Source organism: Branchiostoma floridae, chromosome 6, assembly GCF_000003815.2.
Source record: "Branchiostoma floridae strain S238N-H82 chromosome 6, Bfl_VNyyK, whole genome shotgun sequence".
Classification (NCBI taxonomy): Eukaryota; Metazoa; Chordata; class Leptocardii; order Amphioxiformes; family Branchiostomatidae; genus Branchiostoma; species Branchiostoma floridae.
In genome coordinates this window covers 23731137-23744346 of record NC_049984.1, presented here as the reverse complement: position 1 = coordinate 23744346, position 13210 = coordinate 23731137, and the positions used below count along the sequence as shown (strand labels likewise).

Below are 13210 nucleotides of genomic sequence, written 5' to 3'. Positions count from 1 at the left end.
GAGATTACCTGTAGGTACCCGCTTACCTCCGAAATCGTAAAAGAAACTCCGTTTCGAGATTTTATAAACAATAAGTGAGTTACGTAAACGTCGATTCTTGGCTCTAAAATCATACCGCTAGAATGTTGTTGATATCCCGTGTTGCCTGCTTCAGTGCCGCGTCCGTTAACGATCTTTCCATGCTGTCAGGGCTTCGGCTGTGCCACGGGATGGGGTTCTTCCTACCGGGCGGCGCGTATGTCGTGTGGCGGGTTGGGTTGGGCAGGGGCCCGACCACGTACTGTTCCACCACGGGCTGCGTCCTGCCGCCGCCGTACACCGTCACTAGGGCTTGTCTCTCCGGCCGGGGGCCGTTGTTGTCCAGGTACGCGAGCGCTTCAGCCTTGGGTGGAAGATGAAGCTCTGAAAGGGATCAGGGAATAATCGTCATGCTAGGACGAAAAATAAAAGTACCTATAAGCAATATTAATTCAATGAAATATCATTTTATTTCATTGATGGTTATTACCAAAAATAACATTTCTACAGAAAACTGAGTTTGTCGGTCAGCGACAAGGCACCTTTTTCTTTTGGAAACATTGAATCATCCGATTAACGATGTTTTGAGAAGCGCTACTGCTTTACTGAGAGCAATCAAATCGACCCCGAATCGTAAAAAAACTCCGAACCGAGACCTTCATGACTGGTGAAACATAAACAGATACAAAACATGCAAATGAGGGACTGATTTGCATAATTAATGCAAAAATGACTTAATGATTAACAATGGAACTTTTCTACTTGTGACATGTGTAAGCTGATCAATGATTAACTTCACAATGCATTAATTATGTAAATTTGCATAAAATCTACAAAAGCTCTAAATATTCCATGGTGGTATGATGAGGTCGCCGAACTCTAGTTTTTTTTTTATTTACTTAAATATTCATCTTGTAGGGTAGTCCCTTCAGTTCTCGAAAAATTTCCAAGGGAGCCCTATAGGGTCAAGTGAGAAATTTGCTCGTACAATTATACACTAAAGTAACTAGCATACCCAGGGCAACGGATACAAAACGCGGAAGTTCTGCTGCAGTACCAAGCTCAGCCGTCAGGAGTCGAATAATCAAGCTTGACCATGGACCTTTGTTGTGCCAAGACCTTCCCTCAGACCGAATATCATCACCATCCACCCTCTAAGAAGTTTAATATGCTGACCACAGAAGCACATGAGACACAAAGATAGGAGGGGGGGGGGTGCACACAAAAAGACAACAACAAAAACAACATGGCGTACCGACAAGGTAGATGTAGTTGTCATAAAAAGTCGCCACTTGTACCGGCGTGATATCCAGCGGCGTGACGCCCAACAGGTAGTCCCGGGCCGCCTTGATTTCCGCCGCCGTGAGATCGTCGAACACTCCCGGGGGCCCGTCCAGCACGGTCACCGCCGTCATGCCCGCTCCACACGGCTTCACGTCCCCTAACACCACCACGGCAAGGGCGACCGCGAGAGCGATACACACCGCCAACAACACTCCCGTGGCCACCTTCCACAACACCGAACCACCTGGGGATCCTACCTTGTAGGCTTTCCCGTCGTCGTCCATTTCCATGTTTCTAAACAACGTTGATCAGAAGTCTTATAAAGTCTTAGGAGGAGCCTTTAGATACCAACTGTGCTATGGGGAGTGTGACCACTTTGACCTTTTGGGTCAACGGCCTACGGGTCGTTTACTGGTATCAGTTCAACGTATAGGCCAATGCTGCTATGCCTATTTAAAGAATCAACTTATAGATAACGTTGTGTTGTTTCTTTGCCTTTTGAGGTCAAATGCAACAAAAATATAGCGCATTTTGATGTTAAGTTGGGTTTATTCTCGGGTCAGTGGCCGTTATATAAACAGTCCAGAAACATGACGCTATACAAATATTTTTGTCGCTTTAATAGAGCAAGGACGTTACATCAGGACGTCCTTGCTCTATTATGTAACGTCCTTGAATACAGTGAGTAAAACATCAGGTGAGGTCAGAGGTCACAGGCTTCCGAATGGTCTAAATGTGCCAACGTCATCTAATACCTCCTATTAAAATTTAGTTGGAATTGCTTCATCCCTACAATCCCCAAGAAACTCCAATCCCTTTCGAATTCTATATGTTTTTGTATTGTTGTCATTGACCTTGAAATGTATTATTGTATTGACCAATTAGTCTCGACTATTAACCTCCGCAGTGCAGAGGATTGAGGGACTTCCACCCTTTAAGCATCCTTCGCTGACGTCGAGAGCTACAATGTTTATTACCTCCGTGAAAAATGGAGGTATAGTTTTTGGCGTGTCTGACTGTGTGTGTATTTGTCTATCAATTTCGGATATTTGTGGTCACCATAACTTTAAAACCTCCGAATGGATAGTAATTACATTCAGTATGTGGGTAGGTGTTGGGAAGACAAAGGTTAAGGGCAATTTTGGGCCCCTGGTGTGTGATCTTGGTACTGCAGCAGAACTTTTTTTGGTAATGCAGCAAACATTTTTTGTATCTTGTTCTTTTCTTTTACCTGGAGATAATAGGGTCTTGATTTTCAGGTGACAAATAGCTTGTGATGTGGGGAAGAAGCGGTGTATGTTTAGGCCCCCTTGCAGCTTGCTCTGGAACTGCAGGGGTATTTTTGTCACAATTTCCCAAGGCAAGAAGCATAGCGCAACATAGGAACGATGTATTTTAAAGAGCTCGCGACTTTTTATATGCGCTAATGTTAGCAGTACTTCCAGTTGGTCCAGGTGAGTCCCTTTGTCGGCATGTAGAACTTTAGCCTGTGTTTACACAATCTCTCGCTGGCTGGGGTTAATGACCCCCTCCCCGGCGGCAATACTATAGGGCCGGCCGCTAGGAGCGCGATTTTAGTCAGGCTAGTAGAACTAAAGCCAATGTTGAAAATCGTGAATCCGCCCCCCCCCCTCCAATGATGAGCCGCTCCAGAAATCTATCACTCCCACCTCTCAACCAAAGCTATACACACAAAATAAACTAGTAGTTTGATAAATAAACTGTATTACATGCAGGTACACATCTGTAATGTCATTGACAATTTTGCTAGGAAGTAAGTAACTCTTCAGGCTTTTGTTACTTGTTACCTCCCGAAAAATGGAGATATTGTTTCTGCCTCGTTTATATTGTATATTGTATACTATTATATAATGTATTTTGTATTGTTACCAGGGCTAGCCCTTGATAATAGCCTCCGGCTAGTTGGGTAGCCCTGGTTGTATTTCTTATGACTATACAGCCGAATAAGTCAAATCAAATCAAATCAAATCTATGTGTGAGTTTGCGGATATTTGTCAGCATAACATGCTGGTAAATGATGGTTATAACATCCTTGTGATATGTGTTAGTTTAGTTAAAGTTTACGTCACTATGCATAGATTGTATAAATGTGCAAGTCATTTGCATAATTTATGATTCAATGTTACATGTTACCAAACGAAATGAGTTTCGCGCGTACAATGTACAAAGTGTACGTTTGGGACGTAAAACGATAGCTGATTTTGTGTCATTCTCGAGTTTGCGGTCCGCCATTTCCCTAGCTACGAAGGACGAAAAGTACATTTTCAGCCTCCAACTGTTTGTCACGTCAATTACACCACGTGCAGACCATGTCAGTTACGCTAGCGTTTTGTACAGAATTTCTCCATGTCCTTCAGGGCTCCGGTAACGTACAGCGTGTTCCACATCCATGACCCCGGCAGCCAGCTGAAAAATGCATTTTAGTATTTTAGTGTTACTCTTACGAACGCACGCACACACTCACACAGGCACACACACATATATAGTTTACATACACACACACACACACACACACACATAAATATACGCTCACAAGCATGAACGCACGCTCGTGCACACGCATAGATGCCCACACAGTCATACATATCGTTATATATAAACACACATAAGCACAAACACATATACTGTATATGCACACGTGCACATACACACATACACACAAATACATAATAGTGCACACACACGCATACCGAGGGGAAAGAAATTGCGACTGGTATATATAGCTGCAAGCAAAATGTATTACGTAGCATTTCTAAAAACATTTACACTTATACTTGCCTTTTGAGAATCCAGGTTAGATGCATGACACGGGGAAGAATAACCCGACGTTGGTTGGTTTTTACAGCCTCTATTGTCTGCTCAGCGACTTGCTGAGGTGTTAGTGAAAAGGACCTGTGTTGTACCAAAGAAAGGAAACATAAAACAAAGTTCATATGATACAATAGGGACATAACATGGAGCCTCATCATCAGGAAGCATTGCATGCATTAACATCATGATCAGACCGAAAAAGCAATTAAGACCGGTGTCACGACAAATTTATGCCCCTTCCAAATATTTGCCCCAGCACTGCTTGGGTGTTACTAGTATTACTGAAGGTGATACGAGTGCGCCGTACTACGGTGGGGGTGGTAATTTTAAAAAAAACTTAGTCTGAGAGGAATTAGGAAGGAGGGGTCATGCTGTAGACGCTAACTCTAACCCTATACCCCTATTCCTAATCCAACCCTAACCATCACTACACACACATACTTCCCACGGAGCAAAAAGTTGGCGAAGTAGAAATTTGGTTCTACAACGGATCCCAATATATATTATATTGTGTTCGTAGTTGCACGATGAAGATAACATATGTCCATACTGTGTTGTGAGGTCCTTAAACATGTCAGTAGTGGTGTGTCCCGGACACACGCACATCACACCGACATCACGGTGGCCTTGTTGTTTCAGCTCTACCGCCAGAGACTCATAGAACCCGACCAGGGAGAACTTGGACGTGACGTAGTCTGAAACCCCGGGCAGCGCGAACAGACCCAGTGTCGAGGCTATGCCGACAACGTGACCGCGCCGTCTGGCGATCATAGTGGGAAGTACAGATTTCGTCGTCTGGAACACAATGGCGGGAGATGTTGTAACCAAGGAAAATTCCACATTGGTGTATCCAATTTTCATTTATCTTGTGAGGACACAATTGCAAGTCGCCGATTGCACCAGCATTTTGCTCTGTACAACCATACCTTGAAGAGACGGGGGACGCCATGAACTTTCTGTAGCTTTTGATCCACTCACAGCTCATAGTGTCATGTGGTCTATCTGCATGTCAACAGTGACGTCGAGGAGGGGTTATGAATAATGAGTTTGTAACTCACAAATCTGTGGCAAACTGTGTAATACATAAAACTTTAACCTGGGCGGTGCCATCCGATTGCTACCGGGCCCCAAAAAAAGCGAGTGTAGAAAAAAGGTGCACACGCCTGATTTGTATTTCAAAAAAATGCTGGTCCCTTAATTTGAAGTGGTTAGTCCCTAAATTGACGTCATCAAAAACCAATATGGCGGGATCTTCCAGCGTATAGGAATTGGACTTGATGGACATTAGATAGCCAACTACTATTTGGGATAATTTGTTATGGCCTGGAATGTTGACGGATGGAATTATGACATCCTGAACCTTGCCTATTTCTACATTATCGCCAATAAAGATTTCCTTTAGTTCTGGTGTTCTATGCTCTACATCATTCTCCTACGCAGAGACATCCAACGGCGCCAGCATACCGTCTTGTGTCTGTACTCTGCTATCTCAACCGTCACCATCAGTACCTGTGGGCGTCGCCACAAACCATCTGTCCGCCAATCAGATAATAGGCCTTTCCGTTTTCAAAAAGGATCTGACATAACGTTATATAAGGGTAAGCTTATTAATATTTCTGAGCAGGTCGGTCAGGAACTGATGGTGAAGGTTGAGATAGCAGAGTACAGACAAGAGGCGGTTTGCTGGCGCCGTTGGATGTCTCTGCGTAGGAGAATGGCCCTACATAGTAAACCTGATAATAACTCGGATGACACCCAGGCCAGTAAAAATACATACCCAGAAATGGGATAAGGTGTTGACTCGAAGTGTTTCCTCGATTTTGTCGTCCTTCGTTTCCAGCAGTGTTCCACCGTGCACAACGCCCGCGTTGTTGACCAGAATCGTTATCGTCCCAACATCCTCCTGCACCTGTGAAACACACAGTGTGAACAGACCGTTACAAAAATGTCTGAGCTTTCTGCAGTCGGGTATTAATAAAAAAACTGTCATTATGGGCTTTCGTACGAGTGAGCCCAACGAAAAAAAGAGACGTGTGAATAGAATAATCTACTAGAAGTGTGCTCTACTGAGTATCCTCAGTAGGACTGTTAACCTAAACCAAATTCAGGTAAAGGCAATCTGCTTTAGGTTCAAGTTCGGGCCTGGACTTTGCACGAGTATTAACTAGTTCTAATGAAAAGTGCAAGATTGTGAAATATGTCATCGCTGACACTGGCTTTACTACCTATCTTTACTTTGAAAATATGGTGTCCGCTATGGTTTTAGTTTGTTCAGGTATAGGTACAGTATAGTTGATGTTCAGGCCCGGACCTAGCCTGATTAAATATCGCTTATAGCTGCCCACCCAACACCCGGAAGGCCTCCTCTGCGAGTAGGGGCCAGTTACAACCCTGAAAAGCAGAGATTGCCACACAGAGACTAGTCCGTACCAATACCTGAACATCCGAAAATAGTTTCATCAGGTTGGTAGAATATAGGATATAGGAGAATTCTTTTTACACAACCCCTGTTATGAACCTCGACAAGGGGGGATACAAGCTTAGCCACATTTGGGATTGTTTTCTCCCCGCAAAAGCGCCACCTACATCGGTTACGTATACATTTAGCGGTGAGAAGCAGAACTCCAGTTAGAAGCTCTGACGAAGGTGCCTGAGAGACATCGAAACGTAAGCAATGTAAGTACCATCTGGTTGTGCAAAATTTTGTGCAGAATTCTGCTATATCCAACAGTCTGATAGGTACAGGCACAGGCAACAGTTTTATAGGTACCACATGCACAGAGGTTAGAACTACACAGCCCAAATCTAGAGCACAGAGGACACGGTGTAACCCAAGCATGACCTGTAGGTAAGTTTGCACTTGGCTTCTGAATTACAAGCAATATCTGTGTACAGGTGCCAGGTGTGTGTGTGGGGGGGGGGATCTTCTCGCCATCTACCTTTTGAATTGTTCTGTACACCTGTTGGCGATCTCCTACGTCACACCTGTAGAAATGACATCGAGACGTTCCGATTTCTTCGACCTCCTTCTTGACTGACGACAATTTCTCTTCATTCCGGCCCCACAAGACAATCTGGAACGACACAAACATTGTTGTTGTTGTTGTTGTTGTTGTTGTTGAGGATGATTTCGCAGTGTATACGGAGGTTAAGTGTTGCATACTCGGCAAGAGAGAGGCTGATAGTATCCGCACTACTATCAGGCATAGATAACCTTGACTCATCATTAGGCACGCCGATTGTTACCTTGGGCAGCTTGAATGACTACCAGCAATAGGGGTAGGTACTGGTATAGAAAATTCAGGTCCAGGTCCGGTTTAGGTCCAGAGGATAAGGCCAGGTCACGTGGCCCTGATTCAGTATGTGAGAACATATGAATGGACGATACTGAAAACAATGGTCCTTTCCGCTACAAAGAAATCTGTTTTGTGAAGTACTCGACTCCCACTAGCGTTTTAAAATCATAGAAAACTGCCTCTATTGACTGTAAAACGTATTGAGTACAGACTCTACTCTACTTTGCTTTTGTTAAACTTTTCTCGACCGGTAAGCCCCAAAACGTGTGAATGCCTCATATTCCAATAGGTCCAACATCCGGCCCACTGATTATTTTCAGGTCCGGTTTTTCTAGACCCGTCCAATAAGAAAAAAAGGGTTTGCACCGGTACAAAACTCTATGCTGACCACAAGAGATCTTCCTCTTAAAATAATGACCACAGCATGTTCAGAACTCGAGATATCGAACCCAGAAGTTCCACTGCAGTACCCTAACAAGCCGCTAGGGAGCTTAAAATCTTATAATTCCTTGTTCATATCAAGACCTACCCACGTACCAAATATCAATACAATCTATCTAGGCGTTCTCGAGTAATGCTGTTTTTCTACACACAAATAAATAAACGCACACACACGCTACCCAAGACATAACCTTCTTAGCGAAAGTAAAAAGTTATTGCTAAATGTGAGACAGAATGACACTCTGTTTTGATAGGCTGACATTACAATAGGACAACACGAACGTTACAAATTTTTTTAGTCCCTAGAGCTCAGACAAAAAGAGCCGCCTAGCGATCTTAACTGCAGGTTTGAAACTGCATGACGGTCTTGAATTTCATTCGAGGGGGTTTTAGGGGTGGCCTTTCGTCTTCCTCCCTACTAGACCCCCCCCCCTGCTCACTAGAAAATTTGCTTCTTCTTCTTCTTTCAAACTGCCTAGACTCTAATTCAAGAGATTATTGGCAGACTACGCATGAGTTAATTACAGTACAAGTGACCGGTACATATAGACATAGGAAAATGAAGGAAAAATGCTAAGGAAAATTAAAACAAACTGATTTTGTGTGTGCAAAAGACAGGACAGATGAATTAAGTGGGTTGCTTTGACATTAAGCATACATATGCACCAAAGATGTCTGGCAGTACATGATTCTACCATACTGTAAATCGTACAAAGCAGCTACGAAATGAGGAAGAATATTTCGTAAGTTTTAAGAAAAATATCGCAAAAACAATTGTCGTAGAATGACAAAGCTAATTCCAAAATCAAAGAAGAAGATGTGGAAGAACAAAAATGAAGAATCCGTCGTTCTGTATACCATTCCCCGTCTATATACTCATTTCTCTACATTCCTCACCAGGCAACTTTTTGGTCGAGCTTTTTTTCATTGTTCACATACTTGTACGAGGGGCGTTCAATAAGTAATGGCCTTGACCCACTTCCAGTTGTTTGATCTAGATGAAATTTAGCATGTGTAATGATTGATATCTTTATAAGTTTTGTTGCAAAAACCAGCTCTGAACTAATAGTAGTTTTTGATTTAAAGGTGTTTGAACTGAGTCAGGTGTGAAATGAGCCAGGTGTGAAATGGAGCCAGTTGAGTGTCGCGCAGTGATCCGGTTTTTGTATTTGAAAGGACGCACACCAAAGGAGACTTTTGATGAAATGAAAGAACTTATGGTGATGATGCCCCATCATATCACCTTGTAAAACGCTGGCATCCTGAAATCAAACATGGCCGGAAGTCTGTGGAAACAGCTCCCAGACCTGGTCGTCCCTCTTCTGCCATTGATGAGGCATATGTTGGAGGACCAACCTGGGGTGTTCTACAAAAAAGGTGTCCAGAGATGCATCAAACAATGGGAGAAATTCATAACTCTAGGTGGTTCCTATGTAGAGAAAGACTAATAACTGTGTCAAGTTTCATTTATCTCCTGCTATGGAAAATGAAACAGGGGCATTACTTATTGAAAGCCCCTCGTATCAGTTATTGAAGTTGCCATAACATTCTCACCCGTATAATTGAATAAACAGCGCCCTTTAGTTTTCGCGAGACGTGGAGCTAAACCCAACAGGCACACATTGCCTTCTTTGCAGTCTTCGAACGGGGCTAGTTTTTATTTAAGGGGGGGGGGGGCGATTTTCAACGTTGGCTAGGTTGCCTTGTGCGGGGTAAGGGAGCTTGCCGAGGAAGAGAGTTTGCCGAGGAAGAGAGTTTGCAAAGACTCGCTTAAACCAGCCCCGTTTGAAGACTGCAATGGAGGCTACCACGCACATAGTGCAAACTAGAAATACCGGAGGAACGGAAATGATATTATGAATTATGCACACCATCTATATCCAAAAAGACTACCGCCATTGTGAACGTCAAACGATTGATTAATAATTCATAACGAGGAATAATGAGCTTACAATTGACTTATTATTTTATTAAGTCTTATGATAAAATGCTTCAATATGTATTGACGGGAAGCAACCATGACGAGGATCTGAGAAAAAAACATTATTTATTTTTGTTTGTGCAATGTCTATCTATTCTATTACGTTACACAAGCCAGCCCCAAGTCAGTAGATAGTTACCATACCTCCATTCAAAAGGGTTACATAATTGGTCAGAAAAGTCAGTCCATGTGAAACTAATATTCCCCCCTCCCACGTTCGTTGGCTGACACAGGAAACTCTATGGTGGCCCAAAACTCCCCTGACAAATGTTTTCCCTATAGCCAGTGTAGTTAAGTACTACATAATAAGGTCACAGCAAGTCAAAGATATGTATAACATCCTCTACTGACCCCAAGTATAGTGCGAGAGGGTAAAAAAAAGGAAATGGGCAAAAAACAACATGCATGTACCAAATCTTTGAAATATATACCATAAACGTTGTAGCAAAAATCGAAGTGACATAACATGGTATCACAACCAACGAGTCTTTTATTGCTGTATTTAGGAAGTGCGCAAGGTGACGGTAGTGTGGTAGCATAGTATTAGTTGGAAATTAAGCTAAAAACAGAAATGGCGCTTTTTCAAGTACACTCAAGTCTACCACGCAAGATATTTTCAATTTTCGGCACTAGCCTCTACCAGGCTCCGTGGATCGGTGGTCTAATAGTAGAAATTGGACAAAAAGAGTCAATAGTACGCTAGCCTAGGGGAGGACGTCGGCTGGCCGGTCAGTTCACTCCTAGGCCAATTAACTCCTACTAGGCTTTTATTCCTAACTTGACCAAAGTCCCCTATTTCTATTCGGCCAGGCGGGAGTCAATGTAAATATTGACCACCTTTGGAGAGAATAGAATTTCTTTTTTTTTCGAAATCAGGCGAAAATCAATGCGCGCGCTGATGTCATCCATAAAACCTAAGTATTATGGCCTAAGGCCATAGTAAGTAGATTTTATGGATGACATGAGCGCGCGCATTAATTTTCGCCTGATTTCAGAAAAAAAATTAAACAAGATTTTTTTTTTCTTCTGCAGGGATGGTCAACTGGACGATAAAGTACCAAAATGAGTAAATATGTTGTGTTGTAGCCTAATAATTGTACTTGTAGAAGTGACACTTGCGAGGTACTCAGGACTGTAGTTGTAGAAATGAAACTTATTGGATAATTGTAAAAGTGACACCATATGGAAGCTATGAGTGTGGTAGCCATCTTGTTTTTTTTCACCAATTTTTTTTGGCCCTATTGCACTATTTTTGCAGTCTGCAGAGGATGTCATCCATAAAATTTACTTGCTGTGGCCTAACCCAAAATTCCACCAAACCCCCAGGACTCCAGGCTTCTTTTGTATACCAAAGATAGTATTTATTATGCGGACGCAGTGGTGCTTGTCGCATGGCAGCCAATGCCTCCGGCAACCACTATTCAGGGGCAGAGGAGTGTGCCAGGCAGGCACCAGGGAAACATATAATCAGCTCATCCTATCAACCATAACTCAAAGACAATGTTGTCTGTTTCCAAAAGGAATAATGCCTGAAGACAGCTTGCCATTTTTTAACATAACTGTTCGGCTTATCAAAAATTGCTGTTGATAATTTCAAACCTTAGAGACCATTTCCACGGTAAGGATTGTGTAGATTATGCGTACTACGCTATTTTGTCTTAAATTGAGCATTGGGGGTTAACTTGAAATAGCTTGGACACCGAATTAAAACGTTATGTTTGCGGAGATGCAGTGGTTTGGCTTTGTTGGTTTTTAGTCCTTACGCCAAGCTTGCTTACATGATACACACTTTCGGGCTTATGGTCTAATTTCTACCGACTCTACAACATATCAACACAACAGAGAGATTATCAGACTTATTAAAAGTAGGCATGATCGGGGCACCCTACATATTAAACATATATCCCCACTGTTGTACTAACCGTGTGTTTCCGACACATTTTAAAGCCATAATGCCCAATGCACATGTACAGTATCCTATACATACTGGACACACACGCAGTCATATCCGGATATATACGAGTACTAACCGTGTCGGCTCCGTGTTTGGCGAACTCTAAGGCAAGGCACCGGCCGATCCCCCGGCTGGCCCCGGTGATCAGTACCGTCTCCCCGCTCACACTCTTCCGTCGCTCCGCCCGCAGCACACGCACACAGACGAACTGGCAGCTACGGAAAAGGACAACGAAGAAAAGGAGAAGGATCCGCAAGGAAGACTCACACAGCGCTTTGAGCAACCTTGTCAAAAAGGGCGCCATTATTGGTAGGGAGTACATAAAATGGGACAATCCAAATTTGCTCGACATCGGGGGTGAATCCGTCAACACGTTGAACGCCCATTTAAAGAAAGAAAGAAACCAGATAATTATTAAACCTTCAAGCCATATACCTCCACCGCACATGCAGAACAATTTACTATTATCAAATAGCACAAATAGACGACAAGACAAAGGGGCTTTATATATTCCCCCGAGTGTTACAACTTGGTTTCTTCCACCCTGGCTTACAACCGGATACTGTGGAAGGTGAAAAACGTGTTCTTTTTGTTGTGTGTACTAACCAACCGTGCATATGACACCTTTAATATGCAGAGAGAATGGACATGGTGGCTGCCATGTATAGGGATGTCCCTGTAGTCCAATTGGTAGCGGCCTCACAGTTGTGTGTTTGTTTGTTTGTGTGTGTGTGTGTGTGCGTTTGTGTGTGTGTGATCGTGTGGCGCAATCGGCAGCGTGTTTGGCTCAGGACCTAGACGTCCAGGATTCGAACTGCCGATCTTGTGCCCTCGGGAAAGGCACCTTACACAACATTACCCACTTCACTCAATGGAAATGAGTACCTATCTTTGAGCCGTCCCTCGGATAGGACGTTTAATGGAGGACCCGTGTTTGGGTCATACCCTACGCACGTTAAAGAACCCACCACACCTATCGAAAAAAGGTATGGGCATGCCCCGGTGTGCGACGGAGCAAGTCCTTCTGTCTTGAGTAGGTGATTCACTTCAAAACACCCGGATGGAGGCCTGGCGTACCTACATACCGTATCAGCCACACGGTGATTTACATCATTCACCCGGGCAGGAGACCTGGCGCAGCCCGTCTTGTATTCAGCTAAAAGAAAGGGTATGCCACCCAGTAAGGCCAGATTTACACCAGCACTCAACACTTCGAAGTCGTTTCACCTTGTAAATATGTCGTACGACGGGCATTTTTACGGCTACCATAGAGGTGAAGTACGACAGGATGAAAATGCGACACCAACGACGCGTAAGTCGGGTGTAAAAGTTACAACACACTCTCAAAACAAAACAAAAATTGACTTATTTTTGCACAACACAGTACTTGCATATTGCTACGAC

At 43.4% G+C, this 13210-nt stretch overlaps 2 protein-coding genes across 3 annotated transcripts in view; both read right to left on the bottom strand.

Moving 5' to 3' along the window:
* Positions 1-1692, bottom strand: part of LOC118417782 (amiloride-sensitive amine oxidase [copper-containing]-like) — a 12629-nt gene extending 10937 nt beyond the window's left edge. The window contains exons 1-2 of the mRNA XM_035823498.1: positions 1274-1692; positions 116-402 (exon numbers count right to left, since the gene is read on the bottom strand). Coding sequence (XP_035679391.1) covers positions 116-402; positions 1274-1592 — 606 coding nt within the window. The 5' untranslated portion in view covers positions 1593-1692. The remainder of the gene's footprint in view (positions 1-115; positions 403-1273) is intronic.
* A 1529-nt stretch (positions 1693-3221) lies between these two features.
* On the bottom strand, positions 3222-12127 carry LOC118417791 (retinol dehydrogenase 10-like). Of its 2 annotated transcripts, XM_035823513.1 has the most exons (6): positions 11883-12127; positions 7074-7208; positions 5912-6043; positions 4685-4929; positions 4102-4215; positions 3222-3729 (listed from the first exon to the last, which is right to left on the bottom strand). In XM_035823513.1, exons 1-6 carry the CDS (start codon positions 12108-12110, stop codon positions 3645-3647), a joined length of 939 nt encoding a protein of 312 aa, XP_035679406.1. In that variant the 5' UTR covers positions 12111-12127; the 3' UTR covers positions 3222-3644. The 2 variants fall into 2 exon arrangements, with proteins under 2 accessions (XP_035679406.1, XP_035679407.1); XM_035823514.1 differs by lacking the exon at positions 7074-7208.
* Positions 12128-13210: the final 1083 nt, after the last annotated feature.

Coding starts and splice junctions, on each gene's coding strand:
- LOC118417791 (XM_035823513.1), bottom strand. CDS start 12,110: ATGGCGCCCTTTTTGACAAGGTTGCTCAAAGCGCTGTGTGAGTCTTCC. Junction 6,044..7,073: donor TGTACAGAACAATTCAAAAG/GTAGATGGCGAG, acceptor TGTGTTTCACAG/GTGCAGGAGGATGTTGGGAC. Junction 3,730..4,101: donor CTAACCTGGATTCTCAAAAG/GCAAGTATAAGT, acceptor TGCATTTTTCAG/CTGGCTGCCGGGGTCATGGA.